The following is a 27,590-nucleotide window of genomic DNA, read 5'->3' on the forward strand; positions in this document are numbered from 1 at the left end:
AAAAGCATCTAGCTTTGACATTTTCTTTAGATTTATTTTTAAAAGTATTCACGTTCAAGGGAAATTTTTTGTTTTTTTCAGAACTTCCAACAATATGGAAAATCATTTGTTGGCAGTAAGATTCATGACACCATGTGTTTTGTGACTCATTGACCAGTATAAGCTTTGCTAGTAGAATTCCTTTGATTCAAATCCCTTATAATGCTTCAGGTACTCACTATGTGACTAGTAAGGATAGCTTTAACATGCAGATCTCAGTGAATTTAAAGGCTTGTGTTCAAATGATCTATTTGTGTAGTTATTGTCACTATAGAAGTACTGTTTATGATCTCATATAGGCAACACATCTATTAAAGCCTGTCTTAAGCTATAAGAAGCAACAGTGTTGTGTACAAACACAGCAACCTTGTCAGGACTCTATATGGGAAAGCTACTGAGCATCTTTCTGGGGAACTGTACCAGTCTCCTGTCAACATGAAGAATAAGCTGGTAATGCAGGGAGACAAAGATGAGATGGACATTCCTGTGTGTTCCCCCCAAAGGGGAACGCTGGTGGTAGATGGCACTGTTTCAGGATAGTTGCCCACCCCTAAGCTACCTGTTAGTTCAGAGGCTCTTAGCTCAAAAGGAAGGGACATTCACTTTAAAAATCTTCCAAATAAAAAACCACCATAACTCTTGAAGATTTATTTAGAGACCACTCTAAACTAGTAACAGCAGTGGGATTGGATTCGTAAAGAAAAATCAGGCATTCAGAGCTCCAAACAGAGACTTTAAATTATTTTAATCCAGGGAATAGAAAATTCTCTGACACTGTAGAAATAAAGGAAACTTTAACTTGTCAGGTAACTTTGTAACAGTTAAGTATGGCCTGTGAGACAAAACATTCACTTAGGCTTTTGCTTTTTAGCTAGAAGCAAAAAAGGAAAGAGTGTTGTTGGAGCAAACAGTGACTTTCCTTTTTTTGTATGCATTTATTAAAAAAAAATGCATTGGACAAAAAAAAATGCTAGTACATTCAGAGGACAAAACCAACAATCAACGTCTGCAGCAAATCATTCCCAACTTACTTTTTGCGTTCCTAAACTTCAATCTGTCAATGGTCAGCAACATGTATTAAATGAGCAGGAGGGGTGTTTCTTGGGCATCACTGAACCTCTTCAGTGAATGCTACGGTGAGATCTGCTGCAATGGAAACTTGTACTCAGGGCCTTCTGCTAAGCATGCCCACATTGAGAATGAAAAGGTGGAAAACAAAATCTTCATGGCACTAAAGTGAATGATAAGACCGGTTTTCAAGTACGGTATTAATAGAAAGTTTTTTCACATTCTTTCAAGTGTGCCTTGGACAATAGGTGTGCCTTAGAAGAGTCAGAAAAATCCATTCATAAAGCAGCATTCGTACATTCAGTATATTTCTGAACATTTTTGAACCTAAGAACTAAATCATTTCTTGGTCATAATTTACAAGAGACCTCAGCATGCTTTAGGTTTTCACAAAATCAAGATACTCTTATGTCTGTACTTTGCCCATATGGAGAAAGGTATTTTTGAAGGGTCAGAGGTCCAGCAGAAGTCTGATCTGAAGGACTTGATCTGGCGACTGTGGGAGCTCAGATCCTTCCCCTGGCAGTGCTCTTGGGTTAGAAAGAGATTCTGGCTGCCTATTTACCTGTAGGCCGTGATGTTCATTAATTCATTTTCTGTGATAACAAAACCTCACAAAATTTCTCCGTCCAAAATAAATTTTACATTGTATCTTATGGCTTTCATCAAGTTCATAGTTAAACTCATGGATAATGATATTTTCTCTCTATTAAACATGTGTTGCTAATCATGGCTATCTTTGCAGTCAACTGCGGAAGCCAAAATCCATTGAAATAAGCAGTTTTCATATGACACCTTTGTTGCACTGAAATGCCTATCCAGGAGCAGGGGAGGTAATTGTCAAAGATCTCATCGCATGTTCTGTGTTGGCAAAACAGATTCTTCAGTCACGGGCAAATGGATGCCTGCAGCATCAGTTCAGATTTGCAGACTGCAACTAGATTCTCCATTACATTATTGTTGGACACAAGATCCTTCAGATGCCTTCTAAGAAGAAAAGAGTTGCTAAGGACCCTTCTGGTTTCTGAAGATTAAATTAAGTCTTTAGTGTTAACAAGCAAAAGTTCTGCAACTGAAATGCTGATTGGTACAGTGTATTTATCTCTTTGTCTCTTGAGGTTGGTATTTAAACCTGACCGCAGTATTTTGTTTCTGCTGCAGGTTAATGCAGCCACTTTTTCTGAGATTCTTGCTACTTGTTTTGACAACATCACCACGTGTCGGCCTCCAGTTTCTCAAATCCTTTGATGTAATGAGATTTGTGGATGTCAGTAGAATTCACCACCTATTCACCTGCTCTGGTGGCTGTCTTCTGTCTGTTTTCGTTGGCACCTGAGTTCAGTGAGCAAAAATGTTAAGTTGGATTTGGCTTTGCTGCTTTTAGGGTTAGCACTCAAGCAGGTCCCTGGTCTGAAGATCCACCTAGCTCACTCCATGCTCAAAGCCATCATGACAGTTTATATTAAAAGAGAATTAATGATCCAGGTTTTTAGTCCTGAGTTAAGAGGAAAGTATAGTAGGATAGTTGTTTGTCTGTTTGTATATTGATTACCATGATCACCTGTATGTATAAGATGCAGTTTTCTTTCTGATGTGCAACACTACACCAAATTCATTAAGAACCACAGGATTGCCACTTCATTGTTGCATTCTTTCCCGTTCTTTGCATTCACTAATGCAGAGAAGGGAGCCTTATTGCATTGTTTAAAAACTGGAGCAAACCTGTTGTCCCTGGGACTTGTTTTCTTGCCAGGCTGGGTAGAATGAACTTCTACTAACTGTCCAGATAAGGAAAACCCATCAGTGCAAGATTGATGGATATGCTAATAAAGAAAAACAATGTACAAGAAGAGTATTTCCCATCCGTGTGTTTTACATTAACATGAGACTATCAAGGTAGCAAAAGAGCTTTGGGTGGGAGTGGTTGTCAGGAGTACTGAGGTCTGTTACTGTCTTTACTGATTCTTTATGAGTTTATAAATGCTCTTGGGCTCAGCATTTTGTCTTCTGTATTCATGGTTAGTTCAGGCTGTGGACTAGTGACCTGAGTTTTAGAGCTGATGCACATCTGCTGCTGCCTTTGAAGTGGGTAGGATTTAGGTAAGTTGATGGATATTCAACATCTCTGAAAATGAAGCTGCATGTATGAGTTCTCAGCTTCCTAGGTTTGTGTGCCTGAAGGAAAGGATACAAGTTTGGAAATGTTGGCTTTAAAATATACTTTCGTTTCCAGTCTTGTAAGCAGACAAAATACATTTCACACCACATGGGGTACCCAGGAACTTAATTAAGGTGAATTAAGTGTTTTAAAATCTTTGCAGAACAGAAGCTGCAAAGTGTGTGCAGAATAATAACAACATGTGTATGTTCGTCAATGAGAACTAGAGTTCTAGATATAAGAAATGCTTTTGGGATAAGATATGGCTAAGTTTTATCTCATCTTTTTGCCATGACATCAGCCTGCCTGGTCACAGTTAGCATTATTTTAGCCTTCCCTGACCAGGACCTACTACTGTTAATTGAACACAAGATGATCATAATAGCCTTGTTAGGGACACTGTGAACCACAGTATGTAACTGAATAGTATATTACACTGTGAAACGAGGACTATGAAAAGAGAGTGTCTCAGATATAATGCAGAGCATTTCACATGGTAATCTTGAGTTAACCAGATAGCAAACACGTAGTAATACAAGAAAGGGGGAAACTTTTTCTTGCTAAGGTATTACACATTTTTCAAAATCTTGCCTTGATCATAGTGTTTCACTGAATTACATTTTTATTAATATTTGGAAAAGTCTTCTGCATATAAGCAGTGATCATTTCCGTGTCTTTCATATTTTAGAATGTATTTTAAGATTTTAGCAGTACTGCTCAGTGCAATATGAAACACAAATACACTGTAAGATTTTTTTTTTTCAAAACCTGAAACATACCAATTCACACCAAAACTTAAAAGGCAGAATTGGCTCCAAGAAAACACATCAGTTTAAAACATGCATATCTCTAGTCACTGCATTATCTTTACTTGGTTCACTGGAAGAGCTCTCAGTACAGATGAATTAGATACTTTTGAGTAAAAGAGCCCATCTCTTCCTTGCCATGTGAGAGTTCCCTGTGCTTTTAGTAGAGACTGTGCTGTCAGTTAAGTTCTTACTAACCTTTTATTAAGGACTTCTGTTCATGCCGCTTCCCATCTTAAACATGTGAAAATACTAAATACTTTCTAAACTTTCCTAAATAACAGGGCTGCTCCTTCTCAAGAAACAGTAGCTGCTCAGATTGTTTAGCTGAAAAAGTAATGTTAAGGATAGTTGCAGCTGCCAAAGTCTGGAAACTCAGAGTTATATCTGACATTTCATTCTTCACCTTAACTATTGAGCCTTGGCCATTCGTTGTTTTTTCACAGTGCTTTGGAGTTAGAAGGGAGTTTTACAGATGAAAGATGAAAATCAAAATAAACTCCTTTATCAAGTAAACCTTGCAAGGGCATTTTGAATTTTACAACACACAGGGAGTTGATTGTGATATAACATACAACACAAGAGGGTTGGAATAAACAATTTATTCTCTATTGTTAGGGATGGCCATGCATAACTGACTTATGGCTTTGGTTTGCTCTGCCACTTGTTACGTGTGCAGTCATCCCTAACTCATACCAAAAATAGTTTATCAAAGTCCTGTGTTGCATAGTTTTTATCAGATGTTCTCTCATTAAAAACTTTACCTGGGAGATCGAACATTTCAAGAGACTGGCAGTGCTTACGAAGGCTTTTCCCAGAGCTTGGTCTCACTGAGTGGAGTCTGTGCCAACAGTGATCATGAGACAGGTCCTGATGCCCTACACAGATTCAGGTAACAGTCATCATTTGACAGTACGTAGCATGTTCAGTGCAGAGGTCAAAGGCTGTCTTGTCAGAAAGACTGATGGACCACAGGGTCTCCCCGCAAGTCCGGAGCGAAGCAGCAGGGTAGGACAGCATGGGACAGTGTCACCGCCCCCGCGGCGTGGCTCCTGCCCCTGCAGTGAGGGTTTTGTTTCCTCCACTGTCAATTCAGGACCTTCTCTGAGCCCTAAATCCATTTAAAAATGAGCAAGGACATCTGCCAGTTAATTCTCTGGCCATCCTTGTGATAGATGTATCTGCATTCTGTAGTTGTCTTTTGGATAGCCATTTGACAGTTTTTATTCCTCAGCATCATGTGGATCAAGCCTTTGGCTGCGTACTCCCTTCCTGAAGGAGGTTCCTTTCGGGTAGCACGTGTCTACAGCGCAACCTAGTTCATCTTGCCTAATCTTCTCAAGGGAGGATGCAATCCTGATATAAATGTAAATTGGCGGCTCCCCGCCACACTCACTCTGGGTAGTAGTTGGAGCTAAGCCATGGGTGTGCTCTCAGTAGTAAAGCACCCGTGCCGGAGTCCACTGCTGAGATTGGAGCTCATGGGCAGTGGTTTGACCCCTTGGTGTGCAGTCGTGGTGGTGGGCTTTGGTTTGTGGCATTCTGTACCTTTCTTGGCCAGGAATGTTTGCCGCCGACTGATGTACAGATTGCTGCAGTGGTGTCAGGCTTGGAAAAACGTTGGTGTTGGGCAAGGGTGCTTTCCACCAAATGCATGGACCCCCTGCACATTCGTTCATATCTGCGTTTTTTCCAGGCTACGTCACCTTCCTACTTCATGGGAACATTTTGAGCATAGACCTTTATTCAGCGCTATCACACCCAAGCTTAGTATAACTGATGAAAGTTCAATTATATGCGAAGTGACTATTAAAGCATCAGGGCTCATCTGGGGGTCTGGGCCTCCCCTCCCCTTTTCACTTACAGTTGTGCTGAATCCCTTAATGTTGCAACGAAATCGTGCATTCATCAGGTGGAGCGTTGGAGGCCAGGGTGCAGATAACCGCTTTTACTGCATATGAGACATTGCAGTCCTGTTCTTAAGAACTGCCAGGCAGATTGGGAATCACGGTCACGGTTAATAGCAGCGAATTGCCAGCTCTTGATGGGTGGGTAGTCACTCCTTTCAGTGGTTGCCCCCTGGGGGAGAAGGTAGAAAAACAGAGGGAGGGAATTAGAGTGACTTTGCACAGTTGAGCAGGTTCATGCCGCTGGATCAGTGGCAAGCATTGGCAGGGCTCCACTCTGGGGAGGCTCACAACAACATCACAGTCTCATTTTTACCAATTGGTGTTGCTATAGCCAGTGGTGCACAGGGGGAGAGCAAAGAGAAGGGGGGCAGCCGGGGGGGAAAGTGAAAGCAAGAGTCTGGACTAAATTAAACAAACAAAAGTGCTTGTAAGTAGCATTTAACCCATAACCATTAGCCCAGTGCTGCTAATTGTACTAAACTATATATCTGAAGTTCAGTGTGTGATTAAAGAGTTGGCTCACAAACTCTCTGCATAACCTTAATTTTTTCAAGGTTCTTTGAGTGTAGAATGGCTTATAATAATGATTTTGACTAATACGATTTTTGACATGCAACTTTAATGCTTAACCTTAGTACAACTCCAGAGCATTTCATGTGTATTCAGCTGTAAAGAGTGATGATTTAAAGGGATAATATAAGAAAAAGGTCGTTCTAGAATGAACCTCTAACAAATTGCATAAAGGAAGCTTATTATTCCATGAGTAGAGAGATATGCAGCTTTTCTGATCATTTTTCTGCTTGGTTCAAAAAATTGTTGAGACATGATTGGGAAAAGAAACACAAAAAATGAAATAGAAAACTGCAAGCAGTGAACATTCTTTTGATGGTTATGATTTTGTTGCCACTAAAAATACTCCTCAGTAATGTGGTTGTTCATCTTTCCTCTTGTTTTGGGTGAAGAATTCGTTCCAATAAGAAAATGCTGTTATTGGTTGGAGGATTGCCTCCCGGACCTGACCGGCTACCCAGCAATTTGGTTCAGTATTATGATGATGAAAAGAAGACGTGGAAAATACTGACAAGTAAGTGGTTTATTTTTGTACAGTTGTCTTGATGAATTTAAAAACATGGTTAATCAAATTAGACACTTTATTGATTTGTTTCTCTTCAGAGATTTGTTTATGTATCACAAGGGGCTTCACAATGGAGCAATAAATTGAGATTGCAGAAGATGCTAATTTTATAATAGGATCGGCCTAAATTAACATTGGCTTAAAATCATTCCAGTAAGTTTTTTAAGTGAACTTGTAAGTCTTTCATACTGCAACATGAATACATGCATATTTATGCACATATGAATAAAATCTGATTTAGGGAGAAAAGCAAAAGGCAATGTTCAAGACAGTTTTCTCAGAGTCAGATCCCTGGTAAGTCATAGTACTAGAGCACACCTTTGATTCTCTTTTGCATTTTCATTTCCTTCTTCCAGCTTTATCTGTTGTCCACAATCATTAAAGAAAGGTTTCCTCTGTACTGCTCTGCGTCCATTGCTGACAGAAGCATTGGTGGAATATATCAGCTACAATAAACAGTGCATGGAGGCTCCTATCACAAAATTCTTTCCCACCTTCTTTTAAAGGTTGATTGTGTTTTAGAGTAAGTATTTTGCCTTGAGCATCGAGATTTGGAACTTATTGTTATGTTGGTTGCGATTCCCAGTCTGACTTGGTCATGGAATCAAATCATAGCTTCTTGAGTGCAGCAGGCTGTGTGTGCATTAGTCCCCTTGTGGCTAAACTGGCTGCACTGGTCAATAAAACTAAATTTTAACTGTCAAAATTGCCCAAAGCAGTATAGATAAAATAATAAATGATCAATTTTGATCCATAAATCAAAGCCAAACTTCTAAAACTGGACAACTGGTAAAACCCAGATTTCCTAATAGATCTGAATTTTTCCCCCCGTAAAACAGATTTTACAGAATTCTGTTCTTCATCCCTTATCCAAAGCCCTTTAGTGGGATACATCCACATTAATGTTGTATGCACAGGTTAGGATGAAAAAAGAATTAAAAAGACTGCTATGATGCAGGACTTGAAATTATGCCTTTTCAAATTGCTTTCTTCTATGGAAAATTTAGGAGCCTTTCTCAGAGTGCTGCAACATAAAGACTGCTTAGGTATAGATGCCCTGGACTAATAGTTGAGGGTATTGTATAAGAATGGCAATTACAAAAGGTTATTATGAACCATACGTTAGAAAAGTGTACACCATCTGTACCATGGAACATACTAAGCTTCACATTTTTCAGATTAGTGAGATATGATACCTCTGTACGCTACTTCTAAGAAAATTCTGAAGATGGTAAGTCAGTGAAAAACGAATGATACTACATAAGGCAGAAGTGTTCAGGTTTTTTGAATTTGTTGTGTTTAATCCAGCGTCTCACCAGAAGAGGCAGGAGAAATGGATGTCTTGCTTCAAGATCTGAACTTTCTACTGTATTAAAGTAAAAAACTTTATTCCATATCTTCCTTATCTGTAGATATGTCAGATTTTGTAAGAATGAAATTTACTCAGTTCTTGGTTACTTACATTGTGATGCTGTCTCCAAGACTGTGAGAAACTGGATCAACAGACATGATACTCAAATGCTCTGGTTAAAAGTCCATCACTAATATTTGAGTAGCAGGACCATCTATGATGATGTTGAGAGATGTTTCTGAATAATTTTATGCTATTTTATGAAATGAATGTAGTCTTTTCTATGTTACCTCTAACAAGTAGTAAACAAAAACTCTCATTCTGCTCTGGTTAATGCACTTCTGTGCTGTGATTAAAAGGTAATGCATCTGTTACAGTCCTAGCTAGTTCATGTTCAAGCACTTGGTGCTCAGCACTGGAAGGTCCTGGTCCTGAAGGTCCCAGGATCTGTCTCAGTGTCGGCTGAAACAATAGCTGTCAGATACACAACCTTCCTGTGACATGAGTAATCCTGTTCTTACAAAACCTGCTAGAAATTGATGCCCTCTTGTCCTGGACTACTGTTCAAGGAACACGGGAGAATGCTTGTCTTTTCACACTGAAAAAGACTAGATGTTAACAAGAATGATTTCTTAGCAAATATTATTACTACTCAACAAATGGTAGCAATAATTATTTTTTTAAAAAAGTTGAAATGAAAGTTTCAAGTATCTCCTGCTTTATTTTCTGATTTATTATAAGAGAGGATGGGAAGTGGAGAGAAGTTGGAGTAGAACTTTTGTCCTGTCCTTTCTGTAAAACGTTGAAGGACTCTCTAGCATAGGTGTGCAGGGGCTTGAAGAACTGTGACTGAGCAGTTTTAGGGAATACCACAAACTAATCACCTTATGATGATAGTTCAGTGCAGTCATGGTGGTGTATCAACATTTACTGTGTGTGAGAATTTAAGGACATTGTTCTATCTCTATTTTTCAAGTACTTTTTGTAATTTAAGAAGCACATTTATTTCCTTCCTTTACCCTTTCACCTCTCTCCCAGTCCACAGTTTTGCAGAATAATTGGTCTGCTTATTCTTACCAGAAATGTACAATCAGCAGCAAAGGAGGAAGATTTTTTTTCTGTTTCTTTCTCACCTGTTTAGACAGTGATGTCAGTCCTGAGGTTGCTGTTCACCCCCAACTCATCAGTGCAAATGAGGAGTTTGTTCCCTAGTGAACAGGGACAGACCAAAAGCCTTGTCCTGCTTGTGAGGTTTTGTGATGGGAAGAATCTCAGTCCTTGTAGTCTGGTATTTAAGTGTTCTATCTTCTTATTGCCTTAGGTGTATTTGATTCCCTCCTGTATTAGCAGATGTTTACAAAAGCTTTTCTTTAACCTTCTGCCCTCCAGTAGACTCCTCCACGCACCAACAAAAGGCCAGGTTTTTTACTTAGAGTCTTACTGATCCAATGTAAATGTGCACAGAAATTCCTCTTTCCCTCCTCCAAACCCATCTACATTACTTGTTCTCTGCTCTCTGTGCCTGTGGCATTTGGAGGTCAGGAAGGTGGGAAAGAAGCTTGCAAACACTGTGTGCGGTGTCAGGGCCACTGAGGAGGAGATGGATGAGAGGAGACCAAACCTCCTCTTGTCACCCTCCACTGAGAGAGGCCTCAGAAGTTACTCAGCAGGGCCTGCAAACCCATTTGAGAGGGAGCTGCTCGCCTCTTGCCTTTTTCCTTCTCAGCGTGGAGAGTGGCTGTTGCAACCACTCGGTTGCTTAGGGCTCTGTGTTCTGCCTTGTGTGATGCATAAGGAACAGGAGAAGATCAACCATCAGAAACTACTGACTCCATGTAAGCCACGGTGCTGCAGTTGGAGCTATGAAGACAGTTGCAGGTGGAACAGCACAAGCTATCGAGTATGACAGCTCAGCAGAGTAGCAATCTCATTTTATTCCTGCGACAAGACTAGATCTATTGGCAGGGTATACTGCCCACCTCTCTCTGCCTGGCTACCCAAAGCACCAAATGCATCAGTACTAATGGGAGTAATTCTAAAGGTATCAAGAAAACAACTTGCCTTGTTCATAGATCCAGAAGAGGAGGGGAAGCATGCACTCATTTCCAATTTTTAATGTCATCATCTATAGGCAAGAATGCTATGGCTCAAGGGATCGGTAGATTTTTCATAGTCTGGTATTACTGCATATTTTTCCTGTCTGGTATTTCTCTAAGAGTTTTTTTTTTCTATGTTGGCAACAAAGAATAGAGGCAGAATAAAGAAAAAAAAAATAGAAAGTAAGTGGCATTTTACAAACATTTTCTGCCACCTAATTTTACTTGATGTGGGCACTCCTGATCTGAGATTTGTAATGTGCATGTTGCTGTTTAATTTGAAACACTACTTATTGCACAGTTGTGCCTGAGTGCAGTAGAGGCTTTTCTAGACTGTATGGCAAAGTACAGCGAACAGATCTTCACTGCCTGGTTTCTTTCCAGACGTGCCTACACGTGCACAAATACCAGTTCATTTTTTAACTGGGTACTACCTATGTCACGTAGCAGCAACAGGCTACCACTGCCCAATGACACAAACTGAATGGCTGATGGGTGTTCGACAGACCTTAGTAACAGCCAAAGTTCTGCTCTGTTAATGGGCTTTCATCATTCCACGGTATTTCGCAGTCTTCATAACTACTAAGGATGTGGGGCAGCGGGGGTGTCTCCATGTCATCACCTCATACCTCACTGCTCAGAACCAGCCACTGCTGCTTCAGTTTTAATTACCATCTACAGTCCTGCCAGGAGTCCTTTTTTAATTGTAGAACTCCTTTTGGTTGTTTGTTTTAACTGCAACATTTAAGATTAATTAAACTTTAAGGGAGTGAAACAATGTTTTGTTTGTTAGAATTATTCTATAATAATTGCAAGTTTCAAAATCCAGAGCCTATAAAGATTTTTTGTGTTCAGAATTGCATAGCTCTCCCAAAAACCCTACTGCTAAGGCAATGATGTATTACTTTCACTTTCATTATATGTTTTTAATCAGAGCGTGACTTCACACTAGACAAAGCGATGCTTTATGCATGGTCTCACTTGTTTTTTACTAAAATCTTTTGACATGATTAATTTTACTTTAATGCTTTTGTCTTGTTGTAATAGTAAGGATGATGGGTATAAACCAGGGCAAAAAAATACATGCTTTTCTGTCATAATGCCTCTAAGCATTTAAAAAATATATTAAATGAAAGAAAAAAATATCACAAGAGACTGATCCAACTGGAATTAAATTTCTTGCTACGTGAACAGAGAATGCAAGAAATAAATAAAAATGATGCAGTCATTGTTTTAGTTTTTTTTTTTTTTTTTCCATAGCAATGTATCCATCTGTCTGATTAAAAGCAATGAGTAGGAGAGAAATTGTGTCTTATAGAATTCTAGGTATACAGCAAATCCTCCTTTCAATGCAAAATTCCTTTTTATTTAAAGCATAAAAGGGTAAAATACTGAAAACGTTACAGAACTTTTTACATGGCACATTCCAGCCACGTGAAGCTGCAGCTGCAGCAGATCTTTCTTTCATATTGGTACTTTGTTTTTCAATAAGATGCTAATTGTAACATTCCTTAACCTCCCTAGTTAACCACAGCATCTTGGTAAACCACAGAGAGGATTCAATGTGCATCAGAGTGGTGGCAAATACATGTATGGGCAATAATGCGTTTATGCTTAGGGTTTTGCACTAGGTTTGAATTTTAATCCAATGCAAAAGCCAACATCATTGTCCAATCAGAAGTATGACACAGGTGATAGATTTGGATAGGAAAGACAGGGAAATGTCACTAGACTGGAGAGCAGCACCTCATTTCTGGTTACCTCTTTTCCTAGTTACCCCTTAGTCTTATTTTAGTTATCTTGACCTTCCTGCCCTTTGCTAGGTATATTCAAGTCTGCTGTGTTTGGTCAATGTGGAAGGACAAACAATGAATCAGATACTTAGATTTCCTTCTCCATCCTTCTCCTTCATGCCAGCAGTAATCACACCATATCAAGGAGTTGTCATTTATTTGTCTTCCTCTGACTCACGATCATAACAAGCAGCCGGTAACCTTTTCATCCTTGATGCTCTGATAAAGGTGGTTGGCCTTCTCCTTCCTTCCCCAGCTTGGCTGTGCTTTCATTTCTGCATGAGGCAATCTACACTGCAGGTAGTCTAGTCTGAATACAACATCTTTTTATTTCTGTCATTTTGACTTTTTAAATTTCACTTGAATATGTTCTGTGACAGTACAGCCTCCTGTACAGCAGTCCTGCATCTTCAGTAACAACATTTTGAATGTCAGCCAGCACTTAGGCATACTGGTGGTTCTAGAAACCCTTTCAGCATCATTATGTATTTTATCCACAGGAGAGTAAGTAAAAGGAAGGTAGAATGGTTTGCTTCATATCATAGTCAGCATCAGAGAACCTGGGTCACTCCACTCCCCAGCCTACATGGTTTCTGCTGGAATAGGTTATACTTTTCTCTTCTGTTTTCTTTGGTAATTCTGTGGTGCTCAGTTGTATCAGCTTTTCCTATACAGAATGATACTTCGAATAGAAGAAGTGGTGTTTGCAAAAAGTGAGTCAAGTCAGATGGAGAGGTTAAATCTCTTGACACATGCCAGTTACAGTTTCTTCCCCCTTGTTTTTGTCACTTGTGAGAATAGTGCACACTTAGATTAACTGAATATGTGTCTTGATGAACACTTCGCAGCCCTGACAAACTTCATCTCTTACTCCGTTTATCCAGCAGTTGGGGATGCTGCGGCTACTGCTTCAGTGCTGTGTTGAGGATGGTTTCAGCACTGCATTGAAAAGCTTGAGCAAGCATTAGCGTATTGCTAAGGCATAAGTCTTGATATTATCCACTAAACAGATTTAATAAATGTTTAATAAATGGATGTAGAAGTTGTACAAGTACATGTATACACATGCTCATATGTATCCTCCTTAAATAAAGACACTGATTGCATTAAATGCTCATTTTAGACATAAATTCCATCTATATTTCCCATTCTTGTATTAAGACCATTTTAAAAGGTTCAAAACCAGGAAAATACATTCACAAAAGGAGAGAGATTCATACACAGAAAAGTTGACTGATCAGTATGACTATCCAACTTTAAGCCTGGATTTAGGAGATTTAGTCAGTGTGGTCAGACACATTGCCAGTAAGCCACGTGCTTTACACATACAGGAAAGTGAGAAACAGAAATATAGCGAAGAGTATTTTTTTACATGTGACATACTAGAGGTTAGCCACAACTCCCATTCGGAGGATGATGCATGGGAATTCAACCATGCAGGTGCCATTAATGGTGCACGCCTGCGCATTTAGGAGCAAGACAAATCTCTAAGAAAGGGTGAAAATGTAGCATGTTCTCACAGCGAATGCTGTATTTGTGCCTTAAACATTGCTTGCTTCTGCACTACCATTTGAGATAACTTCCAAGAAGTGTCAGCTCTCTGTGCATTTTTCTTTTTGATTACAATGTTGTTAGCTTCTGATTTTACACAGGTGTAACTTGACTGTGTGTATCTTTTGTGATGACCTCTATACTCTGTGCCTGGCTTGACTAAGCAACCTGTTCACTTAACCTCTGAGAATAAAAGGCTAGTGTAAGTAAATTAGTCAATTTTTTTTTTTTTAATAATTTCAGTTGAGTCTTTCTGCTTATTTATAAAGCAGATTGTTCTGCATATTCCCGTCTTATTTGTAAATGTGATGTATTATAGATTCTGGATAGCTTTCTCTTCCTGTATTACCAGTCATTTTATATCTTGCTATGCTGTGTCTTTGAAATGGCCTGTCTTATCACTGCATTCAGTCTGTTTGTGCTGAAGCCCCCAGTAGTCTCTCAGCTTCTCTTGGATACTTTCTGCCCTTTGTTATGGGTTTGTGAACACCCACCTCTCTAGAAATCAGGCTGTTCATTTTCTTCCGCATATACAAATGTGCCTGAATCTACTCACCTTTATCCTCAGAAAATCCACTGGCAAACAGTTACTCTCAGGTAGAGTCCAGAAGTGTTACCCAAATGTCCTGTTCCCTGCCTGTGCTCAGCCAGGACCCATTTGTGGTTGAAAACCCACGTGGGACAAGAGAACAAGGCACAGCTCCGTTCCAAGTCGCCCTCAGGCAGGGCACCGAAACAGTGCAGAGGTGAGCCATGGGTGGCCTCACGTAAGAAGGCGGCAGGTGTAAGACAGGTGAGTTTTCAGACAGTCTGTGCCATTTCCACAGCAAATGCTGATGTCGGGCTTCTGTGGAGACATCTTACAAAGCAAGCTGCTGGTTTCTGGAGATGCCGCTCCCTGCTATATCCTTGCAGGTACATCAAAACCTTTGACTCAAAAACTTTCTCCTGGATCACAGAATTCACCATTTCCTACCTCATCTTTCAACTTGAGTTACATATCTTTACAGATGGCTTGAGGATGACCGTTCCATTTTGCAGGAACCTCTGCAGCTTTGTTCCAAGGCAAAATGAAAACAAATTCCTTCAAATGTTTTTGGAAAACCAGTGTTGTATCAGAATGTCCCTTTTCATCTCAACAACTCTGGTGGGGTGGGGAAGAGGCAGGCAGCTGAGGTTCAAGTCCCTGCTTTGCTCAAGTCAGAGTACAATCTTTTAACTTAGGAATGAATCCCTCATGTGTGTCCTAGTGGGTATTTCACAGCCCTACCAAAGGCAGTTTTGCCCAGCATTGCAAGGCTAACTGCAAACCAGAAACTGTGTAGCTACAAATAACAAGTTGCCATAATTGCAATGGTAAACCCAGGTGAGCAACAGAGCATAGATACTTGGGCTTAATGCAGTCCTAAAGGACCTGCAACGTTTCGAGTCATCTTAGCCTATGGGCGTTGTGTGTCTGCTATGAACACGCATAGCCTGGTGCAGTAGAAACTGGGAGCTGCCTGTCTCCTGTCTTACCCAGCAAGATACAGATTTCGGTAAAGTCGCATCATTTCTAGTGAAAGGAAAAATTGTCAAAAATGTTCTCACCAGATCTGTTTGCGTAGGTCCCTTAATGCTGTTTGGCCACTGTCTCTAAAATAACTTCTATGCAAAATTATGTGTCATTGTGTGAATTTAGTGCTTGCTGCAAACATGGCTTTCTGTTTCTTAGGTGATTTCAGGTAAAATTTACGTGTTTATTCTTATCTAGTTGCTCTGGGATTTATGTAGCATTAATGAGAGCTAGGCATGTATGGAGATAAAAATGAACTCTGGTGTGTTCCTAGTTGCTTACTTTAGAAACCATTCCCTTTTTTCAGTATCCAATGTGACATTTTATTTATGTACAAATGGGTTGCAAGCAGGATGGCAAAGCACTGCTAGCTGGACAAAATGTAATCATGAAAAATTCTCATAGAAACCTTTAGACATTTTTGAGAAATTGATACATGGTTTATAAATTTTCTCCTTTCAAATCTTCCTAAAACATAAGGCAGTTTCCTTCTAAGAAGTGTTTTGTACACAGCTATTTGCAATACAGATTTCAGAAGCCTGCCTTCGCTATCTCAGTTTTGTAAGTGCTATTAATGGCAAGAGGAGCACATTTTGCATACTCAACTTTATTTGCTACTATATGTCCTTATTGCGTTGTGGTGGCTCATTGTTTGTAGTAAGTCATTCTCTTTTCAATTCTACTCTATTTTCTCACAGCTTGATTAAGTTCCTTTCTCCCGTTCCTTCCACATCCCTTCCCCTTTCCCTAGCCACCCCCCTACTCCTGTACCTTCCCTCTGTTTATGACAGAAATAAAATTTATTATGAACTTGAGAGGGTTTTTTTTCTAGGCTTTCTGTCTAATACCAGGTGTTGTATGAGCTACTGCTTTCATTTAACTGAATGCTGGAGTAAGTAACTGCAGGAACAGACTAATACATCTTTACGGGGATGTTTTTTGGTATGTTTTTTTGTCATATTTATATATTGTGATTCTGTTCCCAAATGGAGATTGTGCTACTATGGGGTATGCAACTGCAGATTGACTGTTCACACCGAGAAAAAAAGTGTTAACAAATTGAATAGTAATGAATTAACCTGCAGAAAAAGCATTTTGCCCTAGTACACAGAAACCCTGCATAACTAGAGCATATAATTTTAAATGAAGCAGACTCTAGGAATGCCTCAATGGGTGTGATGTCGACAGTAGCTCATAATTCATGGATATGAATTATGGCTGAATATCAGGAAAAAACTTCCTGACATTGAGATCTATTAGGTAGTGGAATAATCTCCCGTGGGAAATGGTGGAAATTCCATTGCTTAAGATCAGACTGAGTACTGGGAAAGGTAAAAATCCTGGCCTGGCCTCAGTCTTTTAGGACAAATGAATTAATTGCTTTAACATATGCCTTTCTGTCAATCTAAACAAGCGATTCCCTCTAGTATTTGCTGGGCAGGAGCAACAAAAGCAGCTGTAATACAAGCTACCCTACCTTGCCCCCATGCCTGTGCCCCCTCTGCTTGTGAATAGGTTAGCCCCAAGGGTAAAAAAAAAAAAAAAAAAGGGTGACTTTGAGCCCCCCAGAGAGCTGCCCTGGAACATGGCTGTGCTAGCTTCATGGGGGCCTTGGCTTGGGACCTGGGCTCCCTGCTCAGCTTGCAGCTCTGCTGCCGGGGGGCTGGATGCCTCCGGGACTCCCCCTGGATCTCCTCCAGTGCTGCCCTAAAACTCCTACTGGGCTTGGGGGGTACCTTAAGTTAACGTGCGTGAAGGGGCGGGAGGTGCTGTCACGGTCTCCCAGAGCAGTCTCTTTAGAACGGGACGCCAAGGCAGGGTGTCCAGTGCACTAAGTCATGTCACAAGAGTGTTTGAGGGTGCAAGGCCTGAGCCGGTGGTGCCGGTGGGCTGGGAGGGGTGGCAAAAGCTCAACGTGGGGTGGCCTTGTCCGTAGAGCCTGCGGGGAGCTGTGTGTGAAATAAGCCGGGCTGGTTTTTTTTGGCATGGAGGGGGGGTGGCTGATTTCTGGCTGAGGTGCCTCGAGCTAACCTGGCATCCCCGTGAACTGCGCGTGAGGGCTGAGGCGTAGGAGCGAGCCCGGCACCCCGGCCGTTTGGCAGGAGAAGCCCCCCACTCAGGATTCCTGGGAGCTGGTGAGAGGGTCAGCAAAATGGAATTGGGATCTTTTCCACCATGTGTACTCCTGTTACCCAGGAAGCTGGGTAGGCCTACCCAGACGCTCACTGAGCTCAGCAAACACCCAGAGCTTCCAGTGGCTGATGTGAGCCTGTCATTTTCAGTAACAAATTATCTGTGACTGAATCATTTTAAAATTTCCCATTTTGTTACAAGTTGATAATGTATTTAATGCACACAATTTAGCTTTAATTTAGAGGGGAAAAATGTCTTCAACTCTGAGGTGGCTACAGCTACAGCTATTAAATCATGCTTGTTTCCTTGTGAGTAAAAACTAGATAAATGCAAGTGACATGGCAGTTTTGCAGTGATGACAATAACCAGCACCTTAATTTATACGGTTAGTCCAGTGCTTTGAGTTCTGATTATTTTAAAAAAAAAAAGAAGAAAAAAGAGAAAAAAAAGGCTGACTCCAAAACTTGAAACTAGGAGATGGTAAATGCTCCTCCCTGGGTTAAGTGGGAAAGGAAAAATTAAGAGAGATGCGCTTTCATCACTTTCAGGTAGGGAGGCTTGGCAAATTATGTTATTAGAAATCATTAAAATAGATTCAAATAGAATTACCATGATAAGTGATGTAAGAACCATGTTTCTTCTCTCCCCCAAGTTTTACACGCAGAAGAAACAGTGTATGGCTCCAGTCTGTACTCACCAGCAGCTGCTTGCTCGCTGGTCAAGAATTACAGCTGCTGTATGTGCACAGTCTTACCAAACATATATAGCATATGTAAAAGATACTTCTGTGATTGAAGTGACATGAAGGGAGTGTCAAGGAGCTGCCAGATCAGAAAGAAAGAACCAGATTTTTTTTTTTCCTTGACGAATCATTAAAGACTAACAAAAAAGAAGTCCAATTAAAGGTCATGGAGCAGTCCTCTGCCCTCATGCATGTGAAAGGCATTGTGCAGGCATAACTAAGGCAGAATTTGACTCCCAAATTAACTCATTTGCTGAATGCAAAACTGAAAGAAAATCCTTATGACCAGCTTATAAGTGTATATAATGAAAAATTACAACAGCAGAAAAATGTATTCCTATCATATCTCTAATTCAGCAAAGTATTAATCACACTGATGTTCAGCAGTGTGTTTAAATACATGCTTAAGTACTTTACTAAGTACTGCCTGTAAACAACTCTATATGACGGTACGTTAACATAGGGCAGAGTTTATATACTCTCTCCAGAGAAGTACAGTTATTTTAAAGCATTTTTAAGCACTGTGGCAGCCAGTAGCACAGTGCCTGGATGATCTGTGGTGCCCAGCCTTCTGTCTAGTCCCCCTGCAGTCCTTGTCTCCCAACTGCATTACCACTAATGTCCGCACAAGCTCGTTTAAACTTTGTTTTATGCAGCAGAATCACAACAGCTGGAATCAGCTGGTCATTTACTGGCTCCCATTAACTTCAGCTCCAGGAAGGAAAGATATGTCCAGGGCAGAGGTGTCCCCTGTAGGGGCTTATACAGAGCTCAGGCCTCCAACTTAAGTCTTGTTAACATGCAGGCTGTTTCAGGGGCTTTCTGCACTGGGGCACATTTCACCCAGCAAGGTTAGAGCCACTGTCCTCCTGTCAGCTCTTGGGCTGTCTCCAGCACAGCTCCAAGAAATGATCATTTCAGTATTCAGAAGTTTGATTTTTCTTAACTGCAAAGATTTACAACAGCAATAAAGCCCTGACATAACGTCCCTTTTCCTGAAGCCATGATTTGGCTTCAATCCAGCTGCTTGATTTTAACAGCCTGGCCTCCTCTCAGAGAGGCAGGGCTGCTGTGGAAAGGGGTTTCCCCCCAAGTGAAACAGCACTGGCACCCACCTGAAGCAATTGCAGTCACTTGAGGGCTTTCCTTTGAAACTTTCAATATTGGAAAATAATTCATTGTCCTCAGGGAAAATAACTGATTCCTTAGATAAAAGCCTTCTGGCTTTACATGGCACAAAACAGTAGTGTTCAACAGGAATGAAGATACATCTTTAAATAATAGAAGACTTTGTTTGAATAATGCTAAACCTGCTGTTTCAGGAGAAAATGATTTTATACAGAAAACTTCTGTTGATCTATCACCTTGCATTGATTTTCACCAAAAAAATTCCTCCAGGGCTGGCCATTTAACCGTATGACACCACGGTTATTTGCCTCTGCTTCTGAAGTCACTAATTACCTTTTTGTAGTATGCAGAAAGTGTTCCTGAGACCTCTGCGTTTCCCCTGATGCTCAGTGGCTTTGTGGGGTGCTGCAGGGGTTAGGTAGCAGCGGGATGCTGGAGCTGCCTACGGGCGCAGAGCCGGGGATGAAAAGCCTCTTCCTCTTCGCAGAAGCAAGGCTGCAGGGGTAACACCAAAGTACTGGGAGACTAACAACTGCGCCCTGATTCTGGGTATAAGGAACCCCACGGAGGGTGCAGGCGGGGTGAAGGGGTGTCTGGTTTTGGTTGGTTGGGTTCGCTGGAGGTTGCAGAGTTGGACAAGGAGGGCAGACGCCAGAGCTGCTCACTGGGTCCACAGCTGGAATTTGTCCTGGGTGGGTTCCAGAGGCTGGTGCAAACATGTCATGCAGCTGTCGCAGGAAAAAAAAACACAAGCAAAGGAGAGTCTGGACTATTAGAAGTAAGAAAAATGTGTGGACCAAATTCATACCGCTTCATGAAATCTATGGATGAAATCTATTACGAATTTAATGCCCTTTTGACTTCAAAATGATTTGTAGTTGTCCATTAGAGCAACCCACAGACAGATGCTAAAAATCTGGAAAGAAGTATTTGATTTATCCATTTGTTAATTGCTTCAAAATGCCTTTTTAACATGTTGTTTCCTGCCACCGGTGGATACAGCACCTGCTGAACTCGGGCCCTGGACCAACCGAGACCATTAAAACAAAAGAGAACCTGAGAGTACACCAGTTGGGGCTAAGTCAGTAGCATGAAGTTAGTTCAGGTATCACTCTACCATACCGTAACAATTTTGGTACTCACAGTTCTACCCTGGGACTGTCCCCTCAGAGCGCAACAATAATACTGCCCTTTGTCATGTGTCTAAGTAAAGCCTGAGTACCTAATTCTGATTACTTCAGAGAAGTTGCTGCAGAGTTATATAGCAGCATTGCCAACAATTTTATCTCTGATCTTGCACATTTAGTATATTAAGACAAAGCTTTGTGAGTCAACTGATTATTTTTTAAATGGGAGGTTTTGATCTTATGGTTGAAAATTAAAAGTAAATTGAAAGTAAATTGAAGAAAGTAAATTGAAGGGGCATCAAGCATATGTAGTGTCTTGGGTTTAGTGTATTGGATTGTAATTTTTGAAAATGTTTTGGGTTATCAGCACTTGTACAATAGAGTAGGGAGCAACTAACTGAGCCCACAAGATTTGTAATATGATTTGAAGACAAGATTTTTGCAAAAATGCTTAGTATTCATGTTTATCAAAACTATGTTTATGCACCCTCGTACTTCAGTAGGAAGGAATGTATTTGTGAACCTCCAGTGACATGGATCTCTGCAAGTGTCCCAAACAGATTTTTGTAATTGCTCAGAGGTTCTACATACTGCAGAACACCAAAAAGTACTTCTTTATGTCAGAAAACAAAACAAATCAGAGGACGTATAATTTGAAAGCCTGCATACAGCTGATCATATGGAGCTGTCTTTGCAGGCTCAGTGTCTAAAGTTCAGCTTTAAGGACTCTACAGAATTTTAACTAAGCTATATCTCTAATAAAAACACCATGCTGCTGCTTGGGTTATGTATAGTCAGTGCAAAATTTCAGTGTTTTTTTTACTGTGTAAATAAGGTACACCAACATAAAGAGTAGTCTGATTTCACCAGCTCATTTTGCAGGTAGTTGTTATTATTGTTTGTTTGTCATCTGTGGAATTTTTTGAGTTTAAGTCTTTTATAAATGTGTTATGGTCAAAGGATTGCAAGAGATGCGGCTCATCTACTTTTCTCCAAGGTAGCACCCACTAGTTGAGCCACAATGCCTACTAGTGCTCATGTTCCTAGGTGGTTACACATATAAGGTAAAAAGTGCTCTTTTAAACAATCTAATCAGTGCTTTAAGGTAGTTTAATCTAGTGGCTTTCTCTAATTGTAAGAAACTAGAAGCAATTACTGCAGCCCAGCTCATAAGTGGTGACTTTCACAAGCACGGTGGTAAACCAAAGCAATTGCATTGATCATCTGTTTGTGCTCTGTAGTATGAATCAAAACTGTTTGTATCAGTGGTTACCTAATTTGTGTAAAATACCATGTATTTTAGCCAGATGTGGATCAGCAGTGTCCATATGAAAATATATGGTAAAATGCACTGCGTTTGTGATTATATTCTGTCTTTATTAATTTATAGGAAGACTGAAAACTCCTCAGACGGGATCGGTCTGTATTCACATCCAGTAATGATGCACTACTCATTTTGTCCGTGTTTTTGCAATAAATTAAAAAAAATGAACTCCTCAAGTGCACTTTTTAATTTTATTTCCTTTGTGTTTCTTTTTCTGCCACGTTTTTCTCATCTGTTTCTCTTTGGAAAATCCAAATTCATCAGGAATGAAGGTTGAATTTTCACCTGCAGGATACGTGACAGGACATACTGTAGGGCAGCACGAATCTGCCTGCCCATGCTCGTCTCCCAGTTCACAGCTGAGATGTAATCCCACCTAACCAAATGCTGCATTGCCACTTGGGTGTGCAGCTCTTTCAAGATGGCTTTTGAGACACTAGCAGGGATATAGGCCTGTGCAACACCAGCTGTGACAGGCTGCAAAATGCAAGTTATCCCATTGTTGGGGTAAAGAGAACTGAGGGTGTGCATACCTCTGGCAGTACTGCTGCTCCGTGTTGGGAGCATCCCCAGCAGCTGCCCTCAGGTTGTAGTCTTCCTCTGCAGGGCGGGAAGAGGGCTTTCTCTACCCATACCAGGAAAGAAAAATAAAAGACTGACTTCAAAATGATCCTGGCTTTTTGCTATCCTTCTCTTGGCCATGAAGAAGAGGAGTGTGCAGGAGCTTACAAGGCTGGGCCAGGTTGTGAGAGGGAGCTGTATAGGGGATCTAGGATATCTGTGTTTTCATAGGAGGCTGGAAGAAGCTGGATGTTGGGAAGGAGTGCTTGGCTGTACCTTATATACAGGTTTAATAGTAAGTAGTATTACTGGGATGGATGGTGCCTTGAGAGGGACAGTTCCTCTTGTAAGCAGTCGGGAAAGAGTAAGAGGTGGTGTAATTCGGCAGTGGTGCGTACACAGGTAAATAACAGTCCCTTCCTGCATTCCTGATGGAATAGGCACGCTTCAGCGTCTGTGTGCCTTCCCCAGAAAACTGTTCTTCAGGGGGACGAGAAAAGAGCTGTAATCTGGCTGCCTTTATGCAGTTCATTTTGGGATTAACTTTGAGTAAAACACTGTGTTTCCACTGGAAAGGAATGACTATTTATTAGAAAGGATTCGTTTTGGTTTGGTTTGTTTTTTCCTTTAATTCTGTAGGTTATTTTTTTGCATCGCAGTTTCCTCGCGTCCTCTTTCCCCTTCCTTACCCCTGTAATGAAGAAGCATGCTCTTTGTCAAGAGCGAGCATGTTGTCTTACCCAGCTTCCAGATCATTATTAGGAGAGAGAAGGAGAGAGATTTGGCGGCGTATTGGTGAGGAAGGGAACTGTGCCTGCTGTATTTTGCTGGGACTGGCGCATGGAGTAGAAAAGCAGATGTGTGTGGACTGCCAGAGAAATCGCTGACTGATCCTCGCGCAGTCTGGGTTCGGGGAGCTGAGACAAGACGAGGCAAAGCAGGTATGACTGATAATGGTGCCAAAACCTGAGCACCCGCCGTGCCCATTGCAGGCGGCGGGAGCCGGGGGGGGCTCAGCATCCGCCAGGATTGATGCGCCGAGCGTTCGCTGGGGTTTGTGTACTCCGTTTGATTTCTTCCCTTTCACACCGAACACGAGGAACAAGCAGAAGTTAACTGCTTGGGAGGAAGCTGGCTATGTCTTTTTTTGTGCTGCGTTTCACCTCTTTGTTTTTTGGTTGGCTGCAAAACCTGAAGCCAAAAGATGATTGAAATGCCTCTCCCGGGGGAGGGGGGAGCCGAGCACACCGCACCCCATCTAGTGGCTTAGCCTCAAACTGCCGGCGAGAAGGAAGTGCGGCAGGAGGAGGAGGAGGAGGAAGGAGGAAGGCTCCTGCAAGTCCTGCCATGGGCTCGGTAGACTTCGGACTCCAGAGCACCTAGGTGTGTGATTCAGAGATGCTGAAGCAGCTGCAGGGTAAGGCAGGCGATTGCTGCCTGGCAGACCCAGGGTGGGTCACACGCGAGGGACTTGCACCAAGCCTGAAAAGAGCGTTAGACAGACGGCAATACCGAGCCTTCCGGAGTTAGGAAATGTGAGAATTAAGCTGCTTCTGTAACCTTAATTTGGCCTTTGTTTGCATAAGCAGTAAGATACAATCTCTAATGATATCACACGCTATTCTTTGTCACATATCAGTGCACAGGAGGGACTGTGCTGAATTTCTGCTCGCAGTATTTCTTCTCTGTTGTTCAGCAAGTAGATCCCGTCTGTCACACGCTACTAAAATCTTCTGAAGACAGAATTTTTTCACAAGGTTTCCTTCACAGACTTCACAACAACAGGGGCCAACTGCTTCATTGGCATTTGTTGTGGTATTTTTGCACTGTGCTCTTTGTGAGGAGCATAGTCTGTCATTGTTCCCATTTTGCAGATGAGGAACAGAGATGCAATGAAGTTAAAGTCAAAGGTAGCCTTAATTTTGGGGTGCCCATTTCAAGACCCCTTAGACCATGCTTTCCAGACTGCCTCTCCCACCTACTTCATTTACAGGAGTGAGCACAGAGCGCTCCTGGGTATCAGACAAAAGGATCAGATCAATCAGATCAGGCTCTCCAGAAATGAAGCACACATAATTAATGTTCTCAAAACAGGGGGAATGGGTAGCTGTGGAAAAGATTAGCTTGAGTGACTTGTCTAGCACCATAGTAAAATTGCGTGGCAAAGGCAGGGACAGGATCCCGGCCTCCAGCTCAGGGCACAGCTGCTTTAACTGTCAGAAATCCCATCTGCTCCTGCAGTCCCCAGCCTCTCCCTACACACCTTCCAGAAGTGAAGCAACCTCTTGCACTTAGAGGTCTTGTTCACTGCTGCCTGCTTCATTCATAGGGTGGCTTCATCCCCTGCTCGGGGCCTGTGGCCATATGGTAGATGAAGCTGTTGCTGTTGTTTCAAGTTCCTTTCCACCCAAACCCCATCCCGTGGTCTTGTCTCCTTCTTCATGTCAGTGCTGGAACACATTTGACTCCTGGGTGAGCCCCGTTTCAGCTCAGGCCTCTTGTTTTCTGGGTTATTTTTCCACCAGATTATTGTTCTGTAATGGCCCACTGAGGGGTGCTGAGGAGAGAGTGTGCTGGCATGAAGAGGGGCCTGGGTTGCTGTGCTGTGAGAGGGACAGGGCCACAGCGACGCTGGGTTAGACCCATTTAAATGGTTTGGTATCACATGCTGAGGTTGTTTCACAATTACGATAAGCTGATGCATGCTGGCACTGCTGCTGATACGTCAGTCCTTCCCTTCTTCTCATGGCCTCGCTCTCCTGCTCACTTCAATTTGTGAGGCCAGGCAGGGAAGCTTAGTGGGGAACAGATCTGGATTAAATTCAATGCACCTTAAAGAAAACAGTGGGTTTCTTGCTTGCTTACTGCTTGGCTGCATGCATGCATCAGCCATCACAAGGAGTGATGGGACCTGGGACAAGAAAGGGCAGAAATGTTTCTTGCAGTGACAGCTTCTGCAGGTCTCCGGTGTTCATGGGACTGAACCTACAAGAAGATGGTCAGCTGGGAAGTATCATGGTCAGCTGTTTAAGGACCATACTAGCATAAATAGAGAGGTGTCAGAGGAGATGTGCACTGCAGCCTCTCATAATGGCAGTCCATGACTTCTGAATGTCACACATCTCCTCAGCATTTTCATAGACTTAGAAGTGAAACTGCCTTTTCAAGGTATTGCTGAGAAACAGTGTCATGTAGGCTGGCCTTGTAGGTCTGCTGTACACATCTCTGTCTTTCGAATTCAGGCGGTTGCTGGTGACAGTGAAGGATATGTGTCCTGAGAACCAGGGGGTGTAAACGGCACAGGCTTCCACCTAGATGGGCTGACAACACAGGAGTGTGAAGAGTGCAGGACTTGGGGCTCTGGATCAGTATGTGCTGCTGTGTTCACAAATCTTGCCATCTATTCCTCCAGTCCCGGTCCTTTCAGCCACGTCCCCTCTGACCTGACCTGATGCATCCCTGTCTTTTCATTTCAGTTTCATTCCCTTCTTGAATTCAGTCTCTCCCAGAACTTGATCCAAGCCACAGTTACTAGCACAGCGAGTCCCAGTTTCACACGCAGACTGTGTCTCGGTCCTCGCTTCCCTTCACCTAACTAACTGAAAATGATGTTTAATGAACAATAATGTTTGAAAAATCAACTTCTTAAACAAAAAATGCAAGCCAGTTGTGGATATTTAGTTATGTATAATTTAAGTATTTCGGACTGATCACAGCAACTTTCATTTACTCTACTATACATTTTGAATCCTGCAGTCCTGGCATGGTCACTGATTTAAATTAACCTGACCTTTCATCCTGTTTGTCAGCAGTCCACTTCCATGCACTAGGGTGTGATTTGTGAATTATTTGTGATTCTGTGTGAACATGGTTCAGCCCATGAATTTTGACACTGCTTGATTTAAATAGCAGCTGCTTGTGCTATGCTACTCAGCTTGGTATTCAGTTTTGAGAAATATGGGTTTGCTTCTATTTCCTGACTTGATGTTGCTAAATCCACAGAAAGTTTTTGAGAAGACAGAGCAAAGTTTCTGGTATAAATGCTTATATGGAGTGAATTTTTCTGATTGTTATGATTAGGCATCACAACACAGTTTTCATAGCAGTTTTTCTGGGAAAAAAAAAAAAAAAAGTAACAGTACTAACAACTATTAAACAGTACTGTCATTATAGAAAGCAGAAGAAAATTCACATAATTTTAGTGAAATTTTGTAATGGATTATTTCAGATATATGTTCTCATTTCATCTTCTGTGTATAGATTTACAAAGTAAGTGATCTGTGCCAATTTTACCTAAGCATGTGGTTTTGCTGCCCAGGTCAAATTTCTTTCCCCAGATTTGAAATTTGTCTGTGGGTCTGCTATTTCCCATCCTTGGGAGCCTGTTTGTGGGGAGAGGTCTAGAAGAGCAACATTTCTGACTGGTTTCTGTTGGAGAAACCAGTCTTTTGTGCTACCTAATTTATGTGGATTGATTCCTGTGTTTCCTTCTGTATTTGTTTGCCTAGTGGTTAGTACGTTTTAGAGTGGGCTCTTACTGTCCATCCTGAGCAAAGAGAATATTATAAAATATATTTAATTCTGTCCATCATGGAAAAGCTGTGTTGTATTGATATTCACTAAAAATACATAAGACACTTGTTTCCCGGTACTTGGAGTGACCATTTTGGTGGTGATAAGAACGTTAAGCAATGCCAGGGCATCTCCAAATGTATTTCTTTCTCAGGGTGCTGGTAGGGACATGCAGAGTTGATGTAAATTCTGGGCTGCAGTCCTCACTCAGACAGCAATGTTCCCACCTATGGGTATATGTTAGGGCTTGGTGGGGCACACCCCCTCCTCCATGTAGAATTTTCCAGATGCAAAATCACATTTTTCTTCTTCTTCTGGAATGACTTCAAGACTTAGTGGGAAGAAAAAAAACTTTTGGTTGCTCTAAAATAGTATGTTAGTCAAGAGCAGAGAGCAGGATAGGGAGTAGTGAGACTGAGAGAGAAAATAGTGAAAGATTCAACTTTTGGGGCTGTGGGGGCCAGTTAAGATCTTGATGCATGTGATGAATTCTCTTAAAGACATGGGTCCCTGAGCAGCACTGACAGGATCCGGGCAGGAA

At 41.5% G+C, this 27,590-nt stretch overlaps 1 protein-coding gene across 2 annotated transcripts in view; it reads left to right on the plus strand.

Moving 5' to 3' along the window:
• The window catches only part of KLHL14 (kelch like family member 14), a 65,299-nt gene that overhangs the window by 11,808 nt on the left and 25,901 nt on the right, over positions 1 to 27,590 (plus strand). For both annotated transcript variants that reach the window (XM_042798214.1, XM_033001146.2), the window contains exon 3: positions 6,944 to 7,065. In XM_042798214.1, the coding sequence (XP_042654148.1) occupies positions 6,944 to 7,065 (122 nt within the window). The remainder of the gene's footprint in view (positions 1 to 6,943; positions 7,066 to 27,590) is intronic.

Source organism: Tyto alba, unplaced genomic scaffold (genome assembly GCF_018691265.1).
Source record: "Tyto alba isolate M040663 unplaced genomic scaffold, T.alba_DEE_v4.0 Super-Scaffold_27, whole genome shotgun sequence".
Classification (NCBI taxonomy): Eukaryota; Metazoa; Chordata; class Aves; order Strigiformes; family Tytonidae; genus Tyto; species Tyto alba.